General features: G+C 40.9%; 3 protein-coding genes across 6 annotated transcripts in view; 2 read left to right on the top strand and 1 right to left on the bottom strand.

Annotated features, from left to right (window-relative positions):
• Nucleotides 1–864: 864 nt before the first annotated feature.
• On the bottom strand, nt 865–7639 carry med1l (mediator complex subunit 1-like). 3 transcript variants are annotated; one of them, XM_010767607.1, is made up of 17 exons: nt 7563–7639; nt 7265–7363; nt 6133–6208; nt 5996–6050; nt 5729–5855; nt 5626–5654; nt 5434–5505; nt 5272–5346; nt 5043–5116; nt 4901–4963; nt 4010–4139; nt 3788–3912; nt 3582–3703; nt 2703–2901; nt 1660–1755; nt 1462–1564; nt 865–1299 (listed from the first exon to the last, which is right to left on the bottom strand). In XM_010767607.1, exons 2-17 carry the CDS (start codon nt 7346–7348, stop codon nt 945–947), a joined length of 1785 nt encoding a protein of 594 aa, XP_010765909.1. In that variant the 5' UTR covers nt 7349–7363; nt 7563–7639; the 3' UTR covers nt 865–944. The 3 variants fall into 3 exon arrangements, with proteins under 3 accessions (XP_010765909.1, XP_010765911.1, XP_010765910.1); XM_010767609.1 differs by having other exon boundaries at nt 4010–4136; XM_010767608.1 differs by lacking the exon at nt 7563–7639 and adding an exon at nt 7449–7458.
• Nucleotides 7640–7827: 188 nt separating this feature from the next.
• Nucleotides 7828–13740, top strand: ralaa (v-ral simian leukemia viral oncogene homolog Aa (ras related)). Of its 2 annotated transcripts, none has more exons than XM_010767606.1 (5): nt 7828–7994; nt 9772–10011; nt 10133–10341; nt 10559–10733; nt 10824–13740. In XM_010767606.1, exons 2-5 carry the CDS (start codon nt 9898–9900, stop codon nt 10944–10946), a joined length of 621 nt encoding a protein of 206 aa, XP_010765908.1. In that variant the 5' UTR covers nt 7828–7994; nt 9772–9897; the 3' UTR covers nt 10947–13740. The 2 variants fall into 2 exon arrangements, with proteins under 2 accessions (XP_010765908.1, XP_010765907.1); XM_010767605.1 differs by having other exon boundaries at nt 7828–8016.
• A 1285-nt stretch (nt 13741–15025) lies between these two features.
• The window catches only part of cdk13 (cyclin dependent kinase 13), a 9181-nt gene continuing 1687 nt past the window's right edge, over nt 15026–22519 (top strand). Inside the window, exons 1-14 of the mRNA XM_010767623.1 lie at nt 15026–17122; nt 17437–17994; nt 18108–18266; nt 18359–18498; nt 19193–19363; nt 19442–19631; nt 19755–19811; nt 19904–20005; nt 20111–20188; nt 20706–20822; nt 20910–21041; nt 21127–21323; nt 21770–22264; nt 22464–22515. Of these exons, the coding sequence (XP_010765925.1) occupies nt 15975–17122; nt 17437–17994; nt 18108–18266; nt 18359–18498; nt 19193–19363; nt 19442–19631; nt 19755–19811; nt 19904–20005; nt 20111–20188; nt 20706–20822; nt 20910–21041; nt 21127–21323; nt 21770–22264; nt 22464–22515 (3596 nt within the window). The 5' untranslated portion in view covers nt 15026–15974. The remainder of the gene's footprint in view (nt 17123–17436; nt 17995–18107; nt 18267–18358; nt 18499–19192; nt 19364–19441; nt 19632–19754; nt 19812–19903; nt 20006–20110; nt 20189–20705; nt 20823–20909; nt 21042–21126; nt 21324–21769; nt 22265–22463; nt 22516–22519) is intronic.

The raw sequence follows: 22519 nt of genomic DNA, 5'->3' as shown, positions 1-22519 counted from the left end.
TCTATAGTGAAGTGCTGTAAGAGTTAAAGTTAAAGAGTTAGTTTGGACTTGAAATGTTATTCTTTACAATTTAAATTATTTTATCAACTATTTAAAATATGTCCACCACATATCACTATCAATTTACTATTAGGAATATAAACATTGCACATATTTAAGTACTATAAAAGCAGGACATTTAATACCAGAGAGCTCACATCTCTTTATTTGAAGATTTCTAAATAGAATACAGATTAAGTTAAACTCTACACAAACTTAGATTAAAAAGGTGTGTGTGTGTGTGTATATATATATATATATGATAGTTTTAGTTTGAGGCTAAATCATGGAAAAAGGTAAAAGCTACAGTACATACAACTGCACATTTGCTATTCTTTAAAAGTATTTTCACATTAGGAAAGATGTCATGGCTGCCACCCAGCAAGACGAAGAAGTTTCCATTCCACAAAAGGTATTGAATTTCTACACTTTTCACTAAAAATTGGGATAACACCATTTAAAAAAAAAAAGAAAAAAAAAAGGATAACAGGTCTAAAAGTGTGATTAAAGTCATCGCACATCTGTAATATTTTATGCTGATCACAATCAGACCCTTCCCCTTGCTATTATTTTTGCTTACAGAAGAGACATTCCTGACTTTAATGTTTACGGTGTTGATCTTTTCACTCTGGTGTTGATCTCTTTACTCTAACGAGCCTTTAAGAATGCACTTTTACAATGTTTGATTGGCTCACATGGTACCAATCAACTGGGCTCTTGGCTGTCTGAGAAAGGTCAAATGCCAAACCTCAAAACCTTTACAGGCAACAATCTCTGCCACACTGGAATGCAAAGTAAGAAACACTTTAGGTTTCTGCAGCAACATTTGCTTAACCAATGTATTTATTCAAGTCTTGAAACAACAAATTAAAAAAAACGTAATGTCACCACTTGTAAACATAGTTTCAGATCAGCTCTGACAGGTGGCCATTATTGGTCATCCAGTGTGAAAACACCCCCCCAGGAGCGAAAGGGTAAGGGCTGACAGCAGGACTGGTGTTTATTTCAGGAAGGAGCTCAGATTTGTCAGAGTTGGCATAGCACGCCGAACCAGAAAGGCTGAGGTCGTCTTCTGGCAGAGCTGCATTCTGGGAGAACGTGGTAAACGCACCATTGGTGTCGGACGCAGCGGTAGTTGTGGAAGCTGATTGGTCATTTTCAGCCTCTGTGGTGGCCTCAGGGCTGGCAGAAAGTGGGGCAGGGGTGATCTCCTCCAGTTTGAGGTATAATGTCCTCAAGGCCAGAGGGATGGACATGGACCTGAGACACAATTCAAAGAAAAGCAAAGTTCATTGGTATTTTTATCTTGTGTTCTATCAAGAAATGTTAAATTACTGCATGTAAGATGGGCAATCAATTAAATAGGTATCATCATCATCTAACATCATAAGTAAGGGGTATATATCACTTTTGAATACATACTTCTTCATAATAGTTGAGAGGTTTTCATCCATAGACGGGTCCCCTATTTCTGCCCCAAACAAAGTGCAGGTAATCTGATGAGAATCGGATACATTCACCAGCACTGTGTCAAACGAAGAAATACAAAACACAAAAGTCACACAAGGCATACACTTTTGCAGAAAAATTCAACGTTGACGTAGATAATGAAATGCTCACAAACAACGAGGGAGTCAGTGTGAGGTCCCTGGAAGGTCACAGAACAGCTGATGTCAGACTCAGGACGCACTTCAAAGTGTTGGTCACACACCGAACCTAAGGGGAAAATCCATTATTAAACCATCACATATCTCACTCTAACCTCTTCACCTTCTACACGCTTCCCATTTATCACAACGTACCCCACCATAGCTGCATTTCCACCATTATGCTGATAACACCCAGTTCTATATCTTTACCAAATCCATTACTCGTCCCCTTCAAAACACTCCGCAATTTCGATCTCTTTTACGTGCACTGACCTCATACTCTTACTTTTAAACCTCAGACAGAAGTATTCATCCTCCTGATCCGGTCCAAGCACTGGGCTAGTGGGAGGACAGGGCCTTCTCCATTGCTGCCCCCTCCCCCTAGAACTACCAACTCAGATATTCTACCCCACTCCCCACTTTCAAAAACCTTACAAAAATGTAAATCTGCTTTTAAAGGTCGCCTATTATACTGTTTTTCATTAATATATTATAAGTCTCAGATATACAAAACATGTCTCTGAAGTGTTTGGCTCGAAATACCAAACAGATCACCCATTGCAGCATCCCATAATTCCCTCTGTTTCAAAAGTGCCGATTGTTGCTTTAGATGAAAATAAGGTGCCACTCCCAACACCCCTCAGAGATATTTGTTTAAAAAGAACACAATGTTGATCTAGGGGGAGATTCAGGTGATAAGGTGGGAGGGGGTTACCTTGGTTGGTTATTGGCTAATGGTTACACAAGCCAAAAAAATCGTTATGACATCATAAAGCTCATTATCAGACAGGTTTTTATATAAATGGAGCAGGACAAAACATGAACAAATCTTTTTTTCCTGAAACTTTCAGAAACTCTTTACACAGAGAGGACACATGTTTATGTATAAGAAACAGGAAAAAGTTGGTTTTGCAGAATAGGTGACCTTTAACTTGTCGATGACTGGTCCCGCCCATTCATTTCTTCCCCTTTTAATTGTTGGTGTTTTTATTAACCAACCAAACTTTCTGTTACCTGTTCCGGTACACTGAGAAGTCATACAGCTCCTCAGCAGGGTGTTGACGACACACTGATGTCGAAGCAGCTCCAGTAGGGCTGGTACATGGGCAGGGTGGGTGAAGGGGATACTGTCCACCACAGTCCCTCTTTGGGCGGGCACCTCCCATGCTGCTCCAGGGAGGATATAACTGTGCATCACACTACCAGGAAGAGGCTGGACAGAACAGAATTGATTCCCTTCAAGTAATCAGAGATGGCAAAAGTACCCACATCCTTTAGAAGTACAGTAACTTGTGTTTAAAAATACTCTGGTAAAAGTAGAAGTAGTGACTAAACTTCTTAACTCAAGTAAAAGTAAAAGAAGTATGGGCTTAGAAATGTACTTAAGTAAAAAGTACCCATAACTACCAACTGTTTTAAAGAGTAACTGACCTCCCTTTATAGTAACAATAATGTCATTGTTAGCTAATGAATGTTTCGAGGCTGAACAACGGCAAAATTACAAAATGTTCATTGGTCCCTCTTCTTTAGAGAAGACCAGGAAATGATGGATACACGGATCGTGTTAAAATCAATTGGCAGGCACTGACTAACTAACAATGATCACGCCACCAAACACAGATTAAAACTAAAGTAACAAAGCTGTTTTGAAAATGTAAGAAGTAGAAAGTACAGGTATTACAATGTAAGAAGTAAAAGTAAAACGTCGTCAGAAAAATAAGTTGTGGAGTGATACCAGAAAATTGTACTTAGGTACAGTAACAAAGTATTTGTACTCCGCTACTTCCCACCTCTGCATGTAATAGAGCAAATGTTAAAGCCTGCATAATAATGTAGCTTAAACGAAACCAGTTACCTTTCACTTCAAGCAAACACAAATGTTATCATACAAACCGTCGTAAAAATAGCATCCTGCCCATCGAATGTCTCCATGTGGATTTTAGCACTTGGTGAACTACTCATAAGAAGCTTGGGTAAGGCTGCCCACTGCAGGTCAACATCTGGCATGACCACACCTATGAAATATAGAGGGGGAGCAAGAGAGCATGGGATGGGCTGATACATCAGATCATTCTAAAAGTGTAATATTTAAAACTAACCTGTTATTTGTCTGAGCTTGTCGACAAAAGAACACATCATTGGTATTGCTGGCTGCAGTTTGAGGTGAAAGCAGGCAGGCAACATCTCACTAGGCATCTCACTTAATGGCAGTAACACAGGATAACTGCCACAGAGGAGCATAAAACCAGCATTGGCATTCACAGTGGGGTGTAAAATGAAACGTATCCTGTTGAGTGAGCGATTAAACGGCAACATGTTACCCCTGGGGATCCAGCTGTGGAGGCTGTTGGATCACAGAGGCTGTCTGAAGCTTGTGAGGCACATCACTGACATCAACTGTCACCATTGCAGCCTGCACCACCATCTCTCTATCAGTCATTTCTTCTTCTGCTTTGAAAAAAAAAGAGAAGAGATTTTACAAACGAAAACCTATTTGGTCTGTAGATTTCTGTCAAATTCACCAAATTAGCATTACATGATACCTCAATTGCATATGTAAAAAAAATAACAGTTGTCTTTATGTTGCCAATAGACTGGGGATGTTTGATGGCAATATCCATTATTACGTTTTTTTTTAACCCAGTTACCCTTTAGTGTTGTGTGTGTGGAATTCCTCATTACATGTCTTTAAGGCATTGTCATCTTATTCTCTTACACTTACGAGAAATGTCCCACCTCAGTAGAACCTTCATATACCAGACTTTCTAGTTTCATCCCCACCTTTGTTCTGAAGGTTTGCAATGAGGGATTTGTTCATTTATCATTCATAGTCTGATTTATTAAAAAAATGTATACCTACAAATATCTGAAAAAATAGTTTTCTTATAGATCTGTTGAGGGTATTTTCAGATGTATGCAATGATTGAAATAGATATCTAACATTTGTTCTCCAAAAATTATACAAATGTCATAATAACAAAAAAGACTGGTGCAAATAAGCCGATATTTATCTGCCTAATTTGCATTTTTAAAAACATACTATTTCAGTTAGCTTTGAATTCTTAAAAAAACGATTTGCCTTAGTGAAAGAGAGAGGTTTTGTGGGCCCTATTAAATACTTAACAGTCAAAATAGGAATGAGTATAATGCATACAAACATTTAATAGGTTTATAAAGTGAACCAATTTCATTGGCCGGAGCGAACATCTTACGTAAATCAGAGGTCTTCATTCCATCAGTTGGGGTGGAATAGAACTGGATAGACAGAGGGCAATCTAAAGAGAAAAATGAAATGTCTATTAACAAAAATATCTTGGAATAGCTTGCGTTTTATATTTTGTTGTGATAATGTACCTGCTTTTCCAGCAATTAGACACCCAACTCTGCCATTGTTAATCATGTCACCTTGGGCAGAGTCAATTGGCACACTAAAAGCACATATCAATTTGTATTATTGCTTTTCATGAAATATAATTAATATTCCTATAACAACGGAGCCAGAAAGTATTTGGCATTTTTGCGATAAGCAATTAATGAAAAAACAAAACAAGCTCTGTGGTATTGGTATGTTTAGGTTACTAACCATGGTAAAAGTGATATCTGCTCCAAGTCTTTTCCAAGGAATTGCAAAGATGCAAACAATTTTAATTTCTGGTCACTGAGAAAAGAAGACATAAATGCAGAGTTAAATGAGTGCAAGAAGACCTACAAGTTAACAGCTAAATTAAATGTTAAGATTATGTACTTGTCTCCAGGGATGTTGTACTGGGTGAAGAGGTCTGCCAACTTCAAGGCGAACTCAGTGAATTGTTTTAACCTGTGCCCCAAAAAAACGGCACAATCAGCATCAAAAACTATTTATTTATGTAATAATTTAAATGGCACATCTTTATGCATCAAGCTAAATGTCATCATTTACCTAATTGTGTCAACTTACCTCAGCAGCTGAAAAAAGGACTCACTGGGCTGGAAGAAAATTGTATTTTATTACAATGCAGAGTAAAAGGGGAATAATGTAATTTGCAGTCTATTCCACTTACAACAGGGGATCCTCCATGTGGGGCCACTTTGACCTCCTCCACCCCGCCACACAGCAGCAACACCACCTCCAGGTAAAACATATCGGCTGTCAGGTAGCATGTGGCCTCAGTGATGTGAAAGCCCATTCTAGGGAGGATAAAATGTGTGCCAACACGTTTTATTACAAGAGGAATTAAGCTATATAATGAGCTTGTAGATAAAAAAGTAGACCTATAAAATAGTTATTGTAGGGCTCTTCAGTCACATATCAAAAGCCCTATAAATACCCTTGTTGCTTAGCAATCATTTCCAGACGAGACCTCATGGTATTCAAAGAGGACACTGAAACATAGAAAGGCAGACATACTCACAGGTAGAATGTCATACAATCGTACACCGAATTATTGGTTTATTGTTTGTTTACCATTTACGACTTCCTGGAGCCGTTCCAAGGATCTAAGCAGCGGCACACATGGTCGGGAGGAATCTTTTGGTTTGTCCTATTGGGGGACAAAGGGAAGAAAACACAACAATGAACCACAGTTGTGTAGTCGTCCTTGTGTAACAGTCTCTGGTGCTCGCAGCCCCTCCCATGACACCACAGTGAAGGAAAATGTAGGCTTTTGGAAGCTTTGCACTTTGGGATGGGTATGTTTTTAAACACCATGGGAGGCTGCCACGCCTGGGTTTGTCAAATGAAAACTGACACTGTCCTTTCTGAGAGGCCTAGGTCTATAAAGTCCTCATCAGCATCACTGCCGGCAAAAACTGCATGACTAAGCCTGGCTGCCTTATCCCCTTGGTCAACACATCGCTTCAGTGCACCAAGTAATCAAGTTTATTTACGACACAGACCACTGCCAAGCTCCACTTTGTATTAATGCAAAAGTACTACCTGACCCACTGCTCCACCCATGACAAATCTAAAAGAGAAACACACCCTTTCGTAAACTCGGCTTACGAGTCGGCATAGCAGTGCAAAACACATTTAAAGCATTTTCAACACTTTTTGTTAAGTGTAAAAGACAGCAGAATCTGAAAGGCTTTTTGGACCCTAAACCTGTAGGAGAATGATTTGCATCTGCAATTGGAATTTTTTTAATTATTTTTACAGAATAGTAAAGTATAAATATAGAAACTTAGCCATAGCCCAAAGGCAACCTTAAAAAACAACTTTTGTTTTGTTTCAAAAGGCTCCCTACTCACACTAGTGGTTGAAGGGATTCCAAATAACCCTCAATGCACAAACTGATGAAACAACAAAGACTTGTGTGTTTCAGGATAGATGAGCTCAGTGCGTGGCCACACCAGTTCCTGATCTCCAGCAAGACATCACATATTAGATAAGCCCTCTAGTAAAAAGTACAATAGCTTGTTTAACCAATCATCTATTTTTTCTGCTTTTAACTAATAAAAGAGCACACTTTCAAATAACCAGGACAAAGGGAATTGTATGTAAACTCCAGTTTTTCGATGTGGAATTCAAACAAAGGGAGTAGCCTAAGCTAAAATGAGAATGAAACAGAGATAGTTTTCTTTTCATTAGAGTTTCTTACCATGCATCTTCGGACAAGCTGAAAGGTTTCTTTCCATGTCTTTTCTGCAAATTTCAAGTGCAGATCAGAGATTATGGACTTCATGACTAAAGCATTTGCCTACAAAAAGAGAAAAAAAGGATATAAAAACATAAAACTACAACATCCACACTATTTAAAACGGACTTTAATCAATTTTAGGGACCTTTAAAGTATATCTTTGGGTTACAAACAAATAAATAGACTACTTTTTGTGTTTGAAATCAATAATAAAGGTCTGTAGGCCTAATTGAAAACAGGAACTTTAAATCAACATTACCTGGCACTTGAAAGCCTGCGTTACTCTGACTTGAAAGAGGCTTTTTACTTGAACAAACGTGCCAGCATTTATGTGGATTACCAATTATTCAATTAGCCTACCATGCATATCCACTGTCGGTAATCTTTTTGTTATGTTATACCACGAAACCAAATCACAAAAAAAACTCAGAAATAATATTATTAATCATTAAATGTTATCGTTAGTGAGAAATTGATGTTACATTGGCACGCAAAGTGAAGCTGAGTGGTGTCTGGTTCTCCCATGCGGGCGGGCGTTGTCAGACAGAGCCAAGCCTCACAGGATGTGTGCACTCAGTCTGCTGCTAAGTCTCTGGAGTTAGCTAGGGAGCTAGCCATGAGCTAACAAGTAGCTAGCTGAGACTTCTCATTCTGCCACCATAATTCAACCTTTGTCAAACGCCGTGCCAAGGTGAATACTGTCTTATTTAAAGGTATGTGGTGTTATTCATACGAAGGCAACTGTTGTAAAGCTTGCTGCGGTCATGTCTGCTCTTCGTTTATTTTAACGTTGTATCTTTCAGTTGTGATTAGCTGCTTGTTATCCCTTGCTAGCCATTTTGACTGTGTGGCCAACCTAGCTGGCTAGCGAGGATCGATTAAACATCTGTTGCTAGGTATCGGATTTTAATGATTTGTCTTTTGTGCGTTATCTGAGCTGCTACCTTCATGTTCGACTTCCTCACATGTTAATTAATGTCCAGCTGACGTAAGCTTATTAGCCACATCACCCACTGCACCTGCTAGCTTGATTACCTGCTGTTGACATGTCCCCAGCTTTAGTTAACATGATAATTAGCACATTGTGCGTTTATATTCATTATTTCAGTCTTTTTTTTTTCAATTTTGTTGTAATGATGAGGCAGAATTGTCAGTTTTTAAGCTGACAGCATATAATTTTTTTTTTTTTTTGAAGTGCCATTGCTATTAACGTTATTTACCCAGTTCCATCATTCTAAATACATTTCTTAAGCGTTTGTGATACAGCCAATGGATGACATGTAATACACGTTACTGTAAATAAATATTTCGAGGTCTTATACCTATATACTTGCTGTTGTCCTCATTGTCAACCTGTCTTAAAGACTTTAACTTGCCTTACATTTCAAATATTTCATGTTGACCTCATATCGATACATAACATTATGGCGTTTTATCAAGTGTGAAGAGAAACGTTTACATTGTGGGGTTTAAAATGGTTGAAGTAAAGGATATTGCTTCCTACACTACATCGTAAATATTGACTTTAAGTGCATACACTCCCTTTGGTAATTTGTTTAATTAATGACCTATTGGCTATATTCCCATTTGAATCCCTGATTCTCAGAAGTCTGGGTGGGCCTGTGTTAGGGAAAAAGCATCAACACGGACTTCTGGACATCATGGTATTCCCATAGACTGTCCAGTATGAAATACTGACCACTAAATGGCTTCTGCTTATGTCAGATTTCATCCTGTCTTGTCAAAGTTTGGAAAATACTGCCAGATGTTATGCAGAAGCTTTAAAACAAGTTATATTTATTTCCTAAATGGCTTTCACAGGTGAGGTTTCTCTTCAACTAGTGGAATTTGCCTACTGTTTGTCAAGATGTAGTAGATAAATTTGCTTATCCATATGTCATCAACGTCATCGGGTTTCCCCAAAGGATGCCAGAAGCGGGTTTTTTTTTGCATTTATTTTACGGTTGTCTGACATCTAGCATGTTAACGTCGGTTGCAAAATATGCATATAAATAATTCAAAATTCTGGCAGATGTTTTTGTGTCAAACTTTAATGTTGATGCAGGTATTTTTGTTTGGGTCACCCAAATAATTTCTGCACATTGTATCAGTATTCTTTATTTTTAAGTAAATAATGATGTTCCTTTGACTTCTTTGTCTTTGTGATTCACACATATTCACTATAGCTATGTTAGGGGTTCTGCAGACCCAGGGAGAAGTGGTAGTATTTAAATACTGATTTATTTAGCAGTTTCTAATGCCATCGGTCATTATAACAACAGTGCTTCTTGCTGTAGTCTTAACTGTGGAAGAGAATTATCATATGCACTACATATTTAGTGTAATGGCTCTTATTGTATTACTATGGGACACAATGAAGTATAGGAATCTACCTGCAGAAATGTTATTTATAGCCTCGTAAATGATGAGATATCTAAGGATTTCTTCTCTCTTTTTTTCCCATCAAGGAATTCTCATTCGGCCCTTTGTCGCAGCTGTGTTATACGTTCTACATTTCACAATCCTTCCCTGCACCGCCAGCTTCACCTTGAACTTCATCCCTTTCACACTTTGATCTCCTCCTAGACAGAGCTATGGCAGCTGCTAAGCCAAAGGGGCAGAACTCTCTAGCCCTTCACAAAGTGATAATGGTGGGCAGTGGAGGGGTGGGGAAATCAGCCCTCACACTCCAGTTCATGTATGATGAGGTGAGCGGCTTGCACAACAACAGTCGAGTACATTTAAAATACGTTAAGGTAGAAAGGGTTTCTTTTTTTAATGGACAGTTGCTAACATGACATGTTATATTTCCCCCCACCCCCCTTGTAGTTTGTTGAAGACTATGAGCCCACCAAAGCAGACAGTTACAGGAAGAAAGTGGTGCTGGACGGAGAGGAGGTACAGATCGACATCCTCGACACAGCTGGACAAGAAGACTATGCAGCCATTCGAGATAACTACTTCCGCAGCGGCGAGGGTTTCCTCTGCGTGTTTTCCATCACAGAACTGGAATCATTTGCAGCAACAGTTGACTTCAGGTCCAGCAGCATAAAATATAACATCAAGGCGGTTTTCCATCTAATATAATTTAACGACATAATGTATTATTCCCCTGCTAAAATGCATAAACCGTCTATGCTCTTTTGGCATTTTGGAACATTAAAGGCTGTATTTTCTACTATTTGACCTCATACTCTTCAGCGAGCCCGTTTATTTTATATCATTAACGGCTGATTGACCTTTCTCTTTTCGCAGAGAGCAGATTCTGCGAGTGAAGGAGGATGAGAATGTGCCCTTCCTCTTGGTTGGTAACAAATCAGATTTGGACGATCGACGGCAGGTTAGCGCAGAGGAGGCGAAGGCCCGTGCTGAGCAGTGGGGCGTGTGCTACGTGGAGACTTCTGCCAAAACCCGGGCTAATGTCGACAAGGTACGCTAGACTAGCTTAGCATTCCTCGCTAAATATGCCGTTTATTATGAGCAAACAGAGGAACTATATTTTGTGGGGTTTTTTTCACAGGTGTTCTTTGACCTGATGAGGGAGATCCGAGCGAGGAAAATGGAGGACAGCAAAGAGAAAAACGGGAAGAAGAAAAGTAAAAGTTTGGCCAAGAGAATTAGAGAGAGATGTTGTATTTTATAGTGGTAAACAAGGGCAGGATAGCTGCTTATGTACATATACATTTCTCAGACTTTTGCATTTATTTTGTGCCCACACCTGACCATGACTTTCTGTTCCTGGCTAACAGGACATCTGACCGTGTGTCAGGGAGTAGTAAGGTGGCACTCTATTTATAGCTCTAACTTTGTATGTGCTGACACTCCAAATCATTTATGTACCCCCTCCTACTCTGACCAAGTTACAGAGTGTAATACATGGATCGTGTTTGATGTAGGCCTACGCTTGACAAGGGGCTTAAGCCGTGAAATGTTACGAAACCTTTGATTGTAAAGTTTGATGTGTATAATATATTCAGACAACTGTGCAGATACGAAGTGATAGAGCCAAGGTTTGAATGGGGGAAAATTGTAAATTAAGATTGGTAAGGAAATAAGTGAACAGACTCAGCAATGAAGTGTCAACCCAGAATTCAATGCCACCAAGGAAATGTATGTTGCACTGGTGAATCTATGAAGCATTTTAATTGAAGGGTTGTTCGAGTCAAAATTGCACTCCATTTCTATTTGTTGATTTACACCTGGATTTTATTATGTGGTAAGGTTATGACCACATTTTTAGCTGTGAAGTCAAACGCTCCCCTTCCTTTCATGTTCTCGATCAACCAGTGTAAGATGAGCGCATTAATGTTTCATCTTTCTTTCCCCTTTGTGTCACTTTGAGTCTTCAAATGCACAACTGATCATTACCCTATAATCTGTGAGGGAACACTTCAACTTCTTTCAACAGAAGTTTAACTTCATTGCCTTTTTTGTTTGCGATCAAGGAATGCCTGGTGCTCTGATAAAAGGCCATTCCATAACACTACATCCTAGTTTACTTGATGTTTTTAAACACAACCTAAAGTTGATCAAATAAATTGCTTCCAGTCATGTAAAGATTTATTTTGCCAATTTTACTTTTCCTGGCTCAGACTTTTAATCACAAACATTTTCTCAATAGGGACTTGTGTTGGGATAACTTAATGGAATTATGCATTTTAAGGCATACACAAAAATGAATGCAGGCTTTGTAGCAGAAAGGTGGTAGCTGTCCAAATGTAGTTGCTCTCAGTCACCAAAGAAAAGTGCTAGCTAGTACAAACAAGTGCCCACTTATTAATGGAACTGAAGGACAACTGGCTATAGTGAGCGTGAGGGGGAAGCACAGCAGTGTTTTTGTCTTTGGCAAAGAGGAACTTATAGAATTGAATTGCGAAGGACCTGGGGGGAAAATTGCAAAGTAACGAGGGATTCAGTAATTCATGTACAGTGCATCACTGTTGCCTCTGTCCATTGTGAATGTGACCCCCCACCCCACCACCCATGCCCTTCCTGTTTGCCTGTAATCTTAGCCTGCCATGATGTGCAGAGTTTGAAGGTCGTTGACGGTCTACTTTGTTTACCTTTGTTACATTTTGTGCAAGGCTTCCAGTTGTTATAAAGCTGTAGTAGCATCTTCATGAAATTCCTCGTGTAGCTTGTGTACTTGTGTATTTTAGCAGTGTAAACATTGGCAACATAAGAAATTCATCCGTGATTAACACCTAAAATTGCATAGACCAAACCACACTGTGAAATATGCCCCTCAACTCTCTTACTTTCCCTTTATGACTGAGACACTCTTTTTCATTTAACTTATTTAAAGTAATTTATTTTTCAAAGGCTGACCATCGTTCAGAAATTGTTGCCTCGTTTCACTCCAAAGTAAATGTTTGTGTGTGACACGTTGCTAACAACAACAGCTCACCATTTACATTACAGGATTTCCTCAACAAATAGGATGTCCAACGCTGGAGTCTATGCAAAAGAGCGATTGTTACTGCAAAGGACAAGAGATTATGAAACTGGGAAACATTTTCTAAAGTGTTTCAGTGAATGCACTAGAAGCATTTCAGCTTAGAAAACCTTACATCGTTAAAACATATTTTTACATTTTTAAATAAATCATGTTGATTCCTTTGATATTATCAGTTCCTGGTTTTGTTTACAGGCTTTGATTGTCTTATATGTCACTGTGTAAATTGTACAAAAATGACAGTAATGCAAAAGAATGTCTGGTATTTGTTGTTAACTGAAAAGCACACTGTAGAACGACTTGGAGTTTAAAGATATGTGAGGCAAACCCAACATGTTGGGAACTTAAGGCAATAGAATGTTAAGAAAGTAGTTTGGGTTAATTTGCTCAAGGGCTAACCTCCAGTATATACATGATTGAAACACATCTGATGGTTGGAATGACGCAGAAACTGACAGTTATAATCACAGTCTGGTAGGCTTCCTTAGCTTATGGACGTTACATGTGTCTGCATTGTTAAAGAATACAGAAGCTACTTTTGGTACAGTGACCACCATAGTGCTTGCTTACTCTAACATTTGCTTAACACAGTCTTAATTCTTGTTTCAGTACTTCTCTTGAGAAGAAAACACTCTAATTATTTTTCTTTGTCTTCATGTTAATAGACTTGATGGCCCAGATATGTTCAAGGGTGATATTAAACTGATATTTGTGTGAAAACTATGAGCAAACTCCTACTGGGTATTGAAGTAGCTTTAACTGTGATTTAAATACCCTTGGAAGAAAGAAAATGTACCTCTATGATTGGATGGTTGTATGTATGACATCAACAACATGTTTTCTTCCTATTTTAGAACATAACCACTTATGTAGCCCGTCTGTCTATCTGTTTGTGAATGCAAGAGGTGAAGCTTACATTTCAGTTAATTTTTTTTGTGAGCTATATGAAAAATGGCAAATAAAATGGATATTACTAATAATATTTTTGTGTGTGATGTTTTCTTGACTTATTACAATGAGGAGTGACTGATTGTTGTGCTGCTCACATTTATGGGAACAGGCTGAATACCACCACCTGCTGACTGACCTTCATTTCTATGATCACACAAAGGTGAATTTAAATATTTGTGTTCAAGCATTGACTTCTCAGATTTGATATATGTTCACTCTATTGTGTTATTGTTTATATGTTATTTAGGTAGGCAGTTTTTGATGCAACATTTGACTACACCAAATGATGTAGAAGTATAATGTATGCACAAGCACATACAGTTTGGCGCTGCCCTTATCTCAGTGTTTGCACAACCACACAGATTATTTGTGCTGCATAGTTATATGTTGCTTGCAGAACAAGGGGACATGTTGATTTACCATAGTACAGACGTGGACATGTTGCTGTTTTATAACTGGAAGTTGAGTGTTGAAGAATAGATTGGTGCAAACTGCATAGCCTACTACTGCTGACATATTTTGGATAAGAGAGAAATTAGTATACAATTGGCAAATCCCACCGGATCAACTACAAAGTCCTCATAATGGTCTTCAACGCCATTAACCACACCTACCGACAGGAACTGCTAACCAGAAAACACTCACATACCTCACGCACACTCAGGTCAGCCAGCTCCAATCTCCTGGCTGTTCCGCGGACAAAATTGGTCAGCATGGGAGGCCGTGCTTTCTCCTCCCTGGGTCCACGTCTGTGGAATCAGCTTCCAGAGAACATACGGACCTCTGCATCACTCTCAGTTTTTAGGAAATGCCTCAAGACCCACCTGTTCCGCACCGCATTTTACTGACTGTCCTTAAACTGTATTAATTTATTTTATTTTAAATATGCTATACTCAGCTCTTAACCTTTTTTTAAAAACCTTTTTTATATTGGCATATTTTATTCAATATGCTCCTTAGATATCTTTTTTATTNATCAGCGATATTTATAGTCAGTATTTTATATGTTTTTTTAAGTATAATACCAGTAGCCTACTTTCATTAATAATTTGTATTTTATCTAGCATAACCTTTATTGTAATTATATGTTTATGAGAGGATAAAATAAAAATATTACCAAATGTAATGTATGGATAGCAAGTTTCCTAATTGGCTTAGTATTTGGTTGATAGAATATAAGATACTATCTTTTGTACATTGATACATTGATTTCGATATGTTTATTTTTTTAAAGTAGGGGTTTCCCTTGGCGATGACGTAGACACTGAGCAATGTTACGCATACGGGTATTATTGGTTAACACCGACGCACAAGGCCTGTAGTTTGAAAGCTGTCTGGGCCCTGGCGAGTTGTACCGTTAGCCACATTGCGAACAAAGTTACAATATATTGAAATCAATTCAAAGAATTCTAGAACCTTTTTGCCCGGAAAAAGATTAACACATTTTGGACCGTGCGGTAGTAAGAGGGAGCTACAACCCGGAGGGATACGTGGAAGCAGGCGTGCTTTTACTCTTGTATTGCATCTTGACTGAGTTGAATTGAACTCAACGCAAGGAGAAAAGAAAGCGAGCTGGCTAACGTGCTAGTGGCTAGTTAGCTAGCAGCGGCTATTCAGCCAACTCGCGTGCTATTCACTTCCTTGTTGCACATTGGAGTGTGATGGAAGGCGAGAAGAAGTTTGTGAGAAGGAGACTGAGTTTTTTTAACTTAAACTTTAACACTACCTGGTAAATGGATATACATGCTTGCACGATCTGCAACATTACAGAAGAACTGGATTTTAAAGAAAGAGATGATTTGGGCCTGTGCTTTGACCATGAAATGGAATGCCACTGTCTCGTTGGACACAGTTAGCTGTTGGAGGCTAGCTGGCTAAACCGACTGCCATTAGCTAGCAAATCCTGGAGATTTACGTCCTGGAATACAATGGTTGAGTACTGACTGACTCTATAACTAAACACCATATGTGGATTGTATGTGACGGAATCTACAGGCATCAAGTGTAATGGATTAACTACCGTCAGGGGTAACTCACTTTGTATTGAACCTCAAACGAGCTAGCTGTGTAATGCTAATGTAAGCTTGTGATTTAGCTAACGTTAGCTCGCTGGCTGTCGTAATTGTGAATTGGCTGTAACGTTAGCCAACTAGCATGTGACATAGCTAGCCCAATGTTTTTTTCCACGACACAACAAGAAACATAGGAAAAGTGTATAATATAAAGATAATTCTCAACTTAGGCATAGGGTTTTATTGAGGATAAATGCCTAATTCAGAGGTGCTTCGGGAGGGTCGGGGACGGAGCCCCTCTGCTCAGAAAAATGCTAACCGACAGGACAGGCGTAGCAAGCCGGGGAGCGGTGCTGCTCAGCGAGACAGACACCGAGAGAAGAGGCGGTCATCGGCTTCTAGGAAAAAGAAACGCAGACAGGCCAAGGGAAAAGACTTGTTGCATGCCGGTACAACAGGAGACCCTTATAATGACCGAAAGGGAACTTTTGATAAAGACGCTGAACTTCGGACATTAGTAGAGTATGATGACGTTAGCTCTCAGTCAGAGCGTTTCTCTGGGAGCCCCTCTCCCAAACTGGACCCCCGTGCTGACAGGCTCTCAGTAGACCGACTCAGCGATGTTGACTTTGGTGAGTTTAATGGACCAGGAACCACAGACCGAAGTCACCCTAGAGACCGGGAGGCAGTGGGCATAAGCAAGGACGAACCGACAAGGGGACCATCAGAGAGGGGCAAGCAAGAGAAGGAGCCAGGCAGGAAAAAGGACCGCCAGAGCCGCGAGAGAGACTCTTCAAAAGCTAAGAGTGGAGCTAGCCTCAGTGGCTCTAAAAATCACAGAGACACCACAAGGAGCAGTGACAGAAATGGTAAGAGAACATCCACATCTCAGGCCACACAATCTGCAGATAAAAGGGATTCAAAAGGGCACCGAAGTAAAACAAGATCTGATAAAGAGCCCCCATCTGCATACCGAGAGGCTCCACAATCCTACAGAGATGACCGCGAAGACCTCAGGACATACAGGAGAAGTCCTGGTGTAAAAACAGAAAGTCCCTATGGGACATCCCTTCCATATAACTACCAGTCTCCTGGTGGTTATAACCAGCAAATATCTAGAAAAAGTCCAACTTATGGGAGCAAAAAACTCTCTCCAAGTTCCACGTATTATAGCCGGGATGCAGATGGGTATGGTGCATATGGTGCGCCAAAGTCACCCACTGCATACTCCAGCAACAAAAGGAAGCGATCTCCAGTGAGCCCGGCAAACTGGCGTAGATCCCCGAGTTATGGCCGACACAGTCCGTATGAACAAGGAGAGTTTGGTTCAAGTCCTTATGGAAACCGCAGGAGATCTCGAAGTCCATACAGGAAGTCCCTGAGCCCAAGTTCAGATGTCAGGTGAGTTGTTATAAAGCATAATGTGTGTTTCATATATTGGCTGTTGTGTGTTTTTTTCGGGTCAGGGTGGTAAGGAGGGGTCAGACATTGATTTTCCACAAAGGGGCTTCTAGATTTTTTTTTAATAGTTTATCATAATGGTTCAACCCAAACCAAGGTAAACATGTATCTTTACTTTGGTGGTGTCACGATTCCCTTTTAGTTTAAAGTCCTGCATGTGATTAGTGTAAAAACTCGATACTAGATATCCACTAGATTGCTCAACTAAAAAAATATTCCCATCTAAAAATGTGTCCATATCATGTTATTTTCAGGCGATCTGCTCGATCACGTAGCAGAAGTCCATATTCGTCCAACAGGCCTTCACGTTCTCGCAGCCGTCACCGCCACTCTCGCTCCCGCAGCCGGCCCTCCAGCCTCTCCCCGAGCACGCTCACCTTTAAAACCAGTCTTGCTGCTGAGCTCAGTAAGCAGAAAAAGGTTAAAGCTGCAGAAGCGGCTGCCAAGGCCAAGAACTCCAGCAACACCTCTACTCCAACCAAGGGTCCCTCATCTGCTCATCAACCCAGCCCGAAGACAAATCACACATCCAGAAAGGGCCGCCCTCCCTCTCCACCACCACCGCCGGAGAAAGGTCCCAGAACTCCCCCAATGAGCCATCCCCAGTCCCCCTCTGACAGGTCAGCCAAGAGGCCCACTGAGCCCCAGCCCAGCAGAGATGGAAAGGGGAAAGATGACTCTGTACATCGAGACAAAAGGAAAGCACCAGCATCTGCACAGAGCAAAGACAAGGAACGAGCCGCTGCTTCACTCATCTCCACTCTGTCGTCCCTGCCCCAAACAGTTCTAGATCACATGGCTAAAGGAGAAAGGTATGCATGTGTGGTTGTGACACATAAATTGTCATGCACCTCTATACATTTAATTGTGAAGCCTTACTTACACTCTCCCTGTGTTTGTGTCTCTTTCTTCCCCCCATTACCAGCTTGAAGGACAGCTTGATCGCAGGGAAGAAAAAGTCAGAGAGGAAGAACCGTCAGCTGCTAACCGACTTGCCCCTCCCTCCGGAACTTCCCGGGGGCAAGTCTTCCCCGCACAGCCCAGCCGATGACAAAAAGTCCCAGACACCTCGCCGAAGACCTAAGTATGTTGTATTCAGTATTCAGTGATATTTCTAATTTTCTTCTGCTGTATATTAACTTGGCTAACACTGAAATGTTTTCTTGTAATTTCCAGAATCTGTGGCCCAAGACACGGTGAAATTAAGGAAACTGAGATAGATTGGGGCAAACGCTGCGTGGACAAGTTTGAGATCATTGGAATCACAGGGGAAGGCACCTACGGTCAGGTGTACAAGGCTAAAGACAAAGACACTGGTGAGTGTATAGTATTTATAATATCAATATCGTAAACATGAATCCGTTAACTATGGGCCTCGTTCCCTAACCTTCTTGAAATTCCTTTCTTGAAAACCACTTATGCCGTTTTCTTGATGAAAACTGCATAGCGGTGACATGTTTGTGCAATATAATTGGTAAATGCAGTTTTTACCATTTCACAGCTGGATGTCAAATACAACAATCACATTTATTTATTATTTATAGTGCTTATAATTATTTCAAGTAGTTCACAAACTTGGTCCTAAAATGAAAACACACTAAATCCTGAATGAGTAGTAGCATCTTGTGTATATTTCTTATGCTTATTTTATATGGATATTTAGTATCGCTACACAAAATGACTTGGAATGTTTTCTTAACATTTGGAATCCAGTGCCTCTTTAGACTTGGATTTACTTTCTGTATGCACGGCCCTGCAGTGTGACACCCTTATTATAGGGATTGTCAGGGCGTTTACCTATACTAATTAGGACAAGCTTGCACGCTGAAAACCTTTCTCAAGAACACATTTAAGAAAAAACATTGGAGGATAGCGGTGAATAAGGCCCTTTTGTTTTCTTGTTTTGAATATTCTGTTCGAAATGCAAATAGTCATAGATTAAAAACCTGTGTACGGTTAGACCAGCTCATGGTGTTATCTTCTTACGCTGCACTTTCGTGTGATTCACAGCTGAGATGGTGGCTTTGAAGAAAGTTCGGCTGGACAATGAAAAGGAGGGCTTCCCAATCACGGCCATCAGGGAGATCAAGATTTTGCGGCAACTCAACCACAAGAGCATCATAAACATGAAGGAGATCGTCACGGACAAGGAAGACGCTCTCGATTTCAAGAATGACAAAGGTATCTGATCCTGCCACACGACACTGATTTGTTTTATACCTCTTTTTTGAAATCTTAATCTTTATTCTCTTATCTCAGGTGCTTTCTATCTTGTATTTGAGTACATGGACCATGACCTGATGGGTTTGCTGGAGTCTGGCCTGGTCCATTTCAACGAGAGCCACATCAAGTCTTTCATGCGACAGCTGCTGGAGGGCCTCGATTACTGCCACAAGAAGAACTTTCTGCACCGAGACATCAAATGCTCCAATATCCTGCTCAATAACAAGTCAGTCCTTTGTGTCCTTTTTACACTCAAACAGAATATCTATTTCATCATTTGTTTTATTACAAACTCACATGTTTTTCTGAACTGCATTTTAATTGTTCTTTTTGTCCCCGTCCTATTCAGAGGTCAAATCAAACTTGCTGACTTTGGACTTGCTCGGCTCTATAACTCTGAAGAGAGGTAAGTCCTATGTTTTGGATGCCTTAGCGTCAGAATTATGTATCAATCTTTCTTCTTAATGCAAACAACTTGTGTGTTGTTCTTATTTTCAGTCGTCCATACACCAATAAAGTGATCACACTATGGTACCGTCCCCCAGAGCTTCTTCTGGGAGAGGAGAGGTACACGCCAGCTATCGATGTGTGGAGCTGCGGGTACGAGCATGACTGCTATTGACTGAAGTGTTGTGGTTTTAACTTCTGTCTGGGTAGTTTATATCTGTCATAATGATTCATTGTATCTCCTTTTGTCTCTCACAGATGCATTCTTGGGGAACTTTTCACAAAGAAACCAATTTTCCAGGCCAATCAGGAGCTTGCCCAGTTAGAGCTCATCAGGTACTTATCGACTAAATCAAGTTAAATGTCAATGTTTCAAATGTGGGTTTGGTTGTAAACTCTTGCCTTGTTTCCACAGCGCTTCACCCAGTCGAGAAAATTAGAACAGGAAGAGAAAGTTAAAAAAAAAAAGTTTCCACCGATTGACCTTAAACCTACGCAAACACAGATGTGTTTTCACTAACTGCTGTTGTTTTGTTACGACTACCCCTCTTAGAGGAAAGGTGAGCGTAGTGATTCATCTACTGCTGGGGAAACCTTAAAAGTTTGTACATAACCTTATTGCTGTGAGCTATGCACAACATAGACTGGAATACTACTGTATGGTTCATGTTTAATCTGTTGTCTTATTTAATTGTATCACATGACAGAGAAACTATGTTCTAATACAGTGATTTAAAGCAACACGTCATGCCAGTTTTCTTGGTGGTTTTATGAATTGAATCTGAGTCAAGATTGCAAATGATGTCCACACTTTGCGGTTCTTTTCAACCAACTGCATTTCTGTCTTTTTCAGCCGAATATGTGGCAGTCCTTGCCCTGCTGTGTGGCCAGATGTAATAAAGCTCCCCTTCTTCAACACCATGAAGCCAAAGAAGCAGTACAGGAGACGGTTACGAGAGGAGTATGCTTTGTAAGTGAATGCATATGGCGTCTAATTGGAAATATAAGGATTGGGAATTGCATTATATTGAAATCTTTTCTTTCTATTGTGTTCCAGCATCCCTCCCACTGCCCTGGACCTGTTTGACCACATGTTAAATTTGGACCCCGGCAAACGCTGTACAGCTGAACAAGCGCTGGGCAGCGAGTTCCTGAAGGACGTGGACCCCGACAAGATGCCCCCACCTGAGTATGTCAAGCTTCCTGTTGCACTAACATGCTTATTATACAGTTTAATACGAAGATTACAATGTTCACTGTTTCCGTCCCTCCAGTCTTCCGCTGTGGCAGGACTGTCACGAGCTGTGGAGTAAGAAACGCCGGCGTCAGAAGCAGGCGCCGGAGGAAGCGGTCGTCCCAAAGGCCCCCCGTAAGGAACTGGGCCACGACGACAGCCGCAGCAACACACCGCAGGGCTTCCCCGCTCCTGGGGGCGCCAAAGCTCCAAATGCAGCTGCTTCGGCCCTGCTAGGTGAGTTAATTGCTGTTAGCTACAAATAGCTTTTTAATGCTCCTGTATGAAAGGGGCTGTGTTATAGGACTGGCATTTTATCATACACAATGCATCCAAAACAAGTACAACTTCATACATAGAAGTATAGATATGTCTTAGAATTCACAAAGACCTGTCTGTTATTTAACCCCTTCACTTCCATCTGTGTGTCGATATCTTCTCAATGTTGTTGTCCTTGGAGGAGCGGTGCAAAGACAAGACACTGAACCAAGCTTTGTTTTTTTAATAAAGGGGCTGGCCCTTTAACTGTTTCACTGTGTGGCATTCTCCACAGCTATGACTCAGATTGACATTGTGCTAGAGATGAATCAGCGTGGCCTGGAGTCCGACTGGTCCAACTTGTTTTTTAACCTTGATTTTTCTAATGTTACTAAGGTTAACAGGAATGCTCTGTCATCTTACAGACCCAAAGGGCCCGACCTCTCAGTTAACCCAGGAGCAGCTGGCGGTCCTCCTGAACTTCCTGGGCCAGTCCAAGAGTTCAGTGAACACGGCGCAGTTTGTTCAATCCATGGGCACGAAGGTCAACCAGGAAACATTACAGCAGCTCTCCAAAGCCCTCGCTCCCACGGACCCCGCCGACGCGCCTCCACCTCAACCTACGCCTGTGAAGCCCCCCCAGCCCACAGCTCCTGCAGGCATGCCCCGGACGCCCCCTATGCCCAAACCTCCTTCACCCCCCATGTCTGCACCGACGGGGATTCCAGACGGAGACGCAGCAGCGGCCACACAGACGGCCATGACGATGCTGCTTGCTCAGCTCCTTCAGGCTCAGCAGACCCAGAGGCAGGAAGTGAGTGATGGAGGAGAAGAGAGCACTAACCCAGCAGGAGCAGCGCCGGGGGGGCATCCTCCTCCAGAGGTCAAACACCCCCCAGAGCCAAGCCCAGTCTCTCCAGGTAACCCAGTCTATTATTTTCAGAGAGAAATATCTCTTCTGGTTTTTTTGAACCACGTGTCAATGAGAGAATTGATATTGACTTTAATGAACATGGTTTTACCGGAACACTTTTTCTGTGCTAAGAAACAAAGACAATTTTAATGAATAATTATAAGAAATGCATTCCAATACCTAATATACATGTTTCTGTCTCTCAGTGTCTGAAGTAGGCAGTGTGTCCATCCTGCCCCCAGACCAGAGGCCCCCGGAGCCC

The sequence above is a fragment of the Notothenia coriiceps genome, unplaced genomic scaffold (assembly GCF_000735185.1).
Source record: "Notothenia coriiceps isolate Sejong01 unplaced genomic scaffold, NC01 NC01_scaffold00004486, whole genome shotgun sequence".
NCBI classification, from domain to species: Eukaryota; Metazoa; Chordata; class Actinopteri; order Perciformes; family Nototheniidae; genus Notothenia; species Notothenia coriiceps.
The sequence above is the reverse complement of the archived record's forward strand: the minus strand, read 5'-3'. Positions and strand labels throughout refer to the sequence as shown.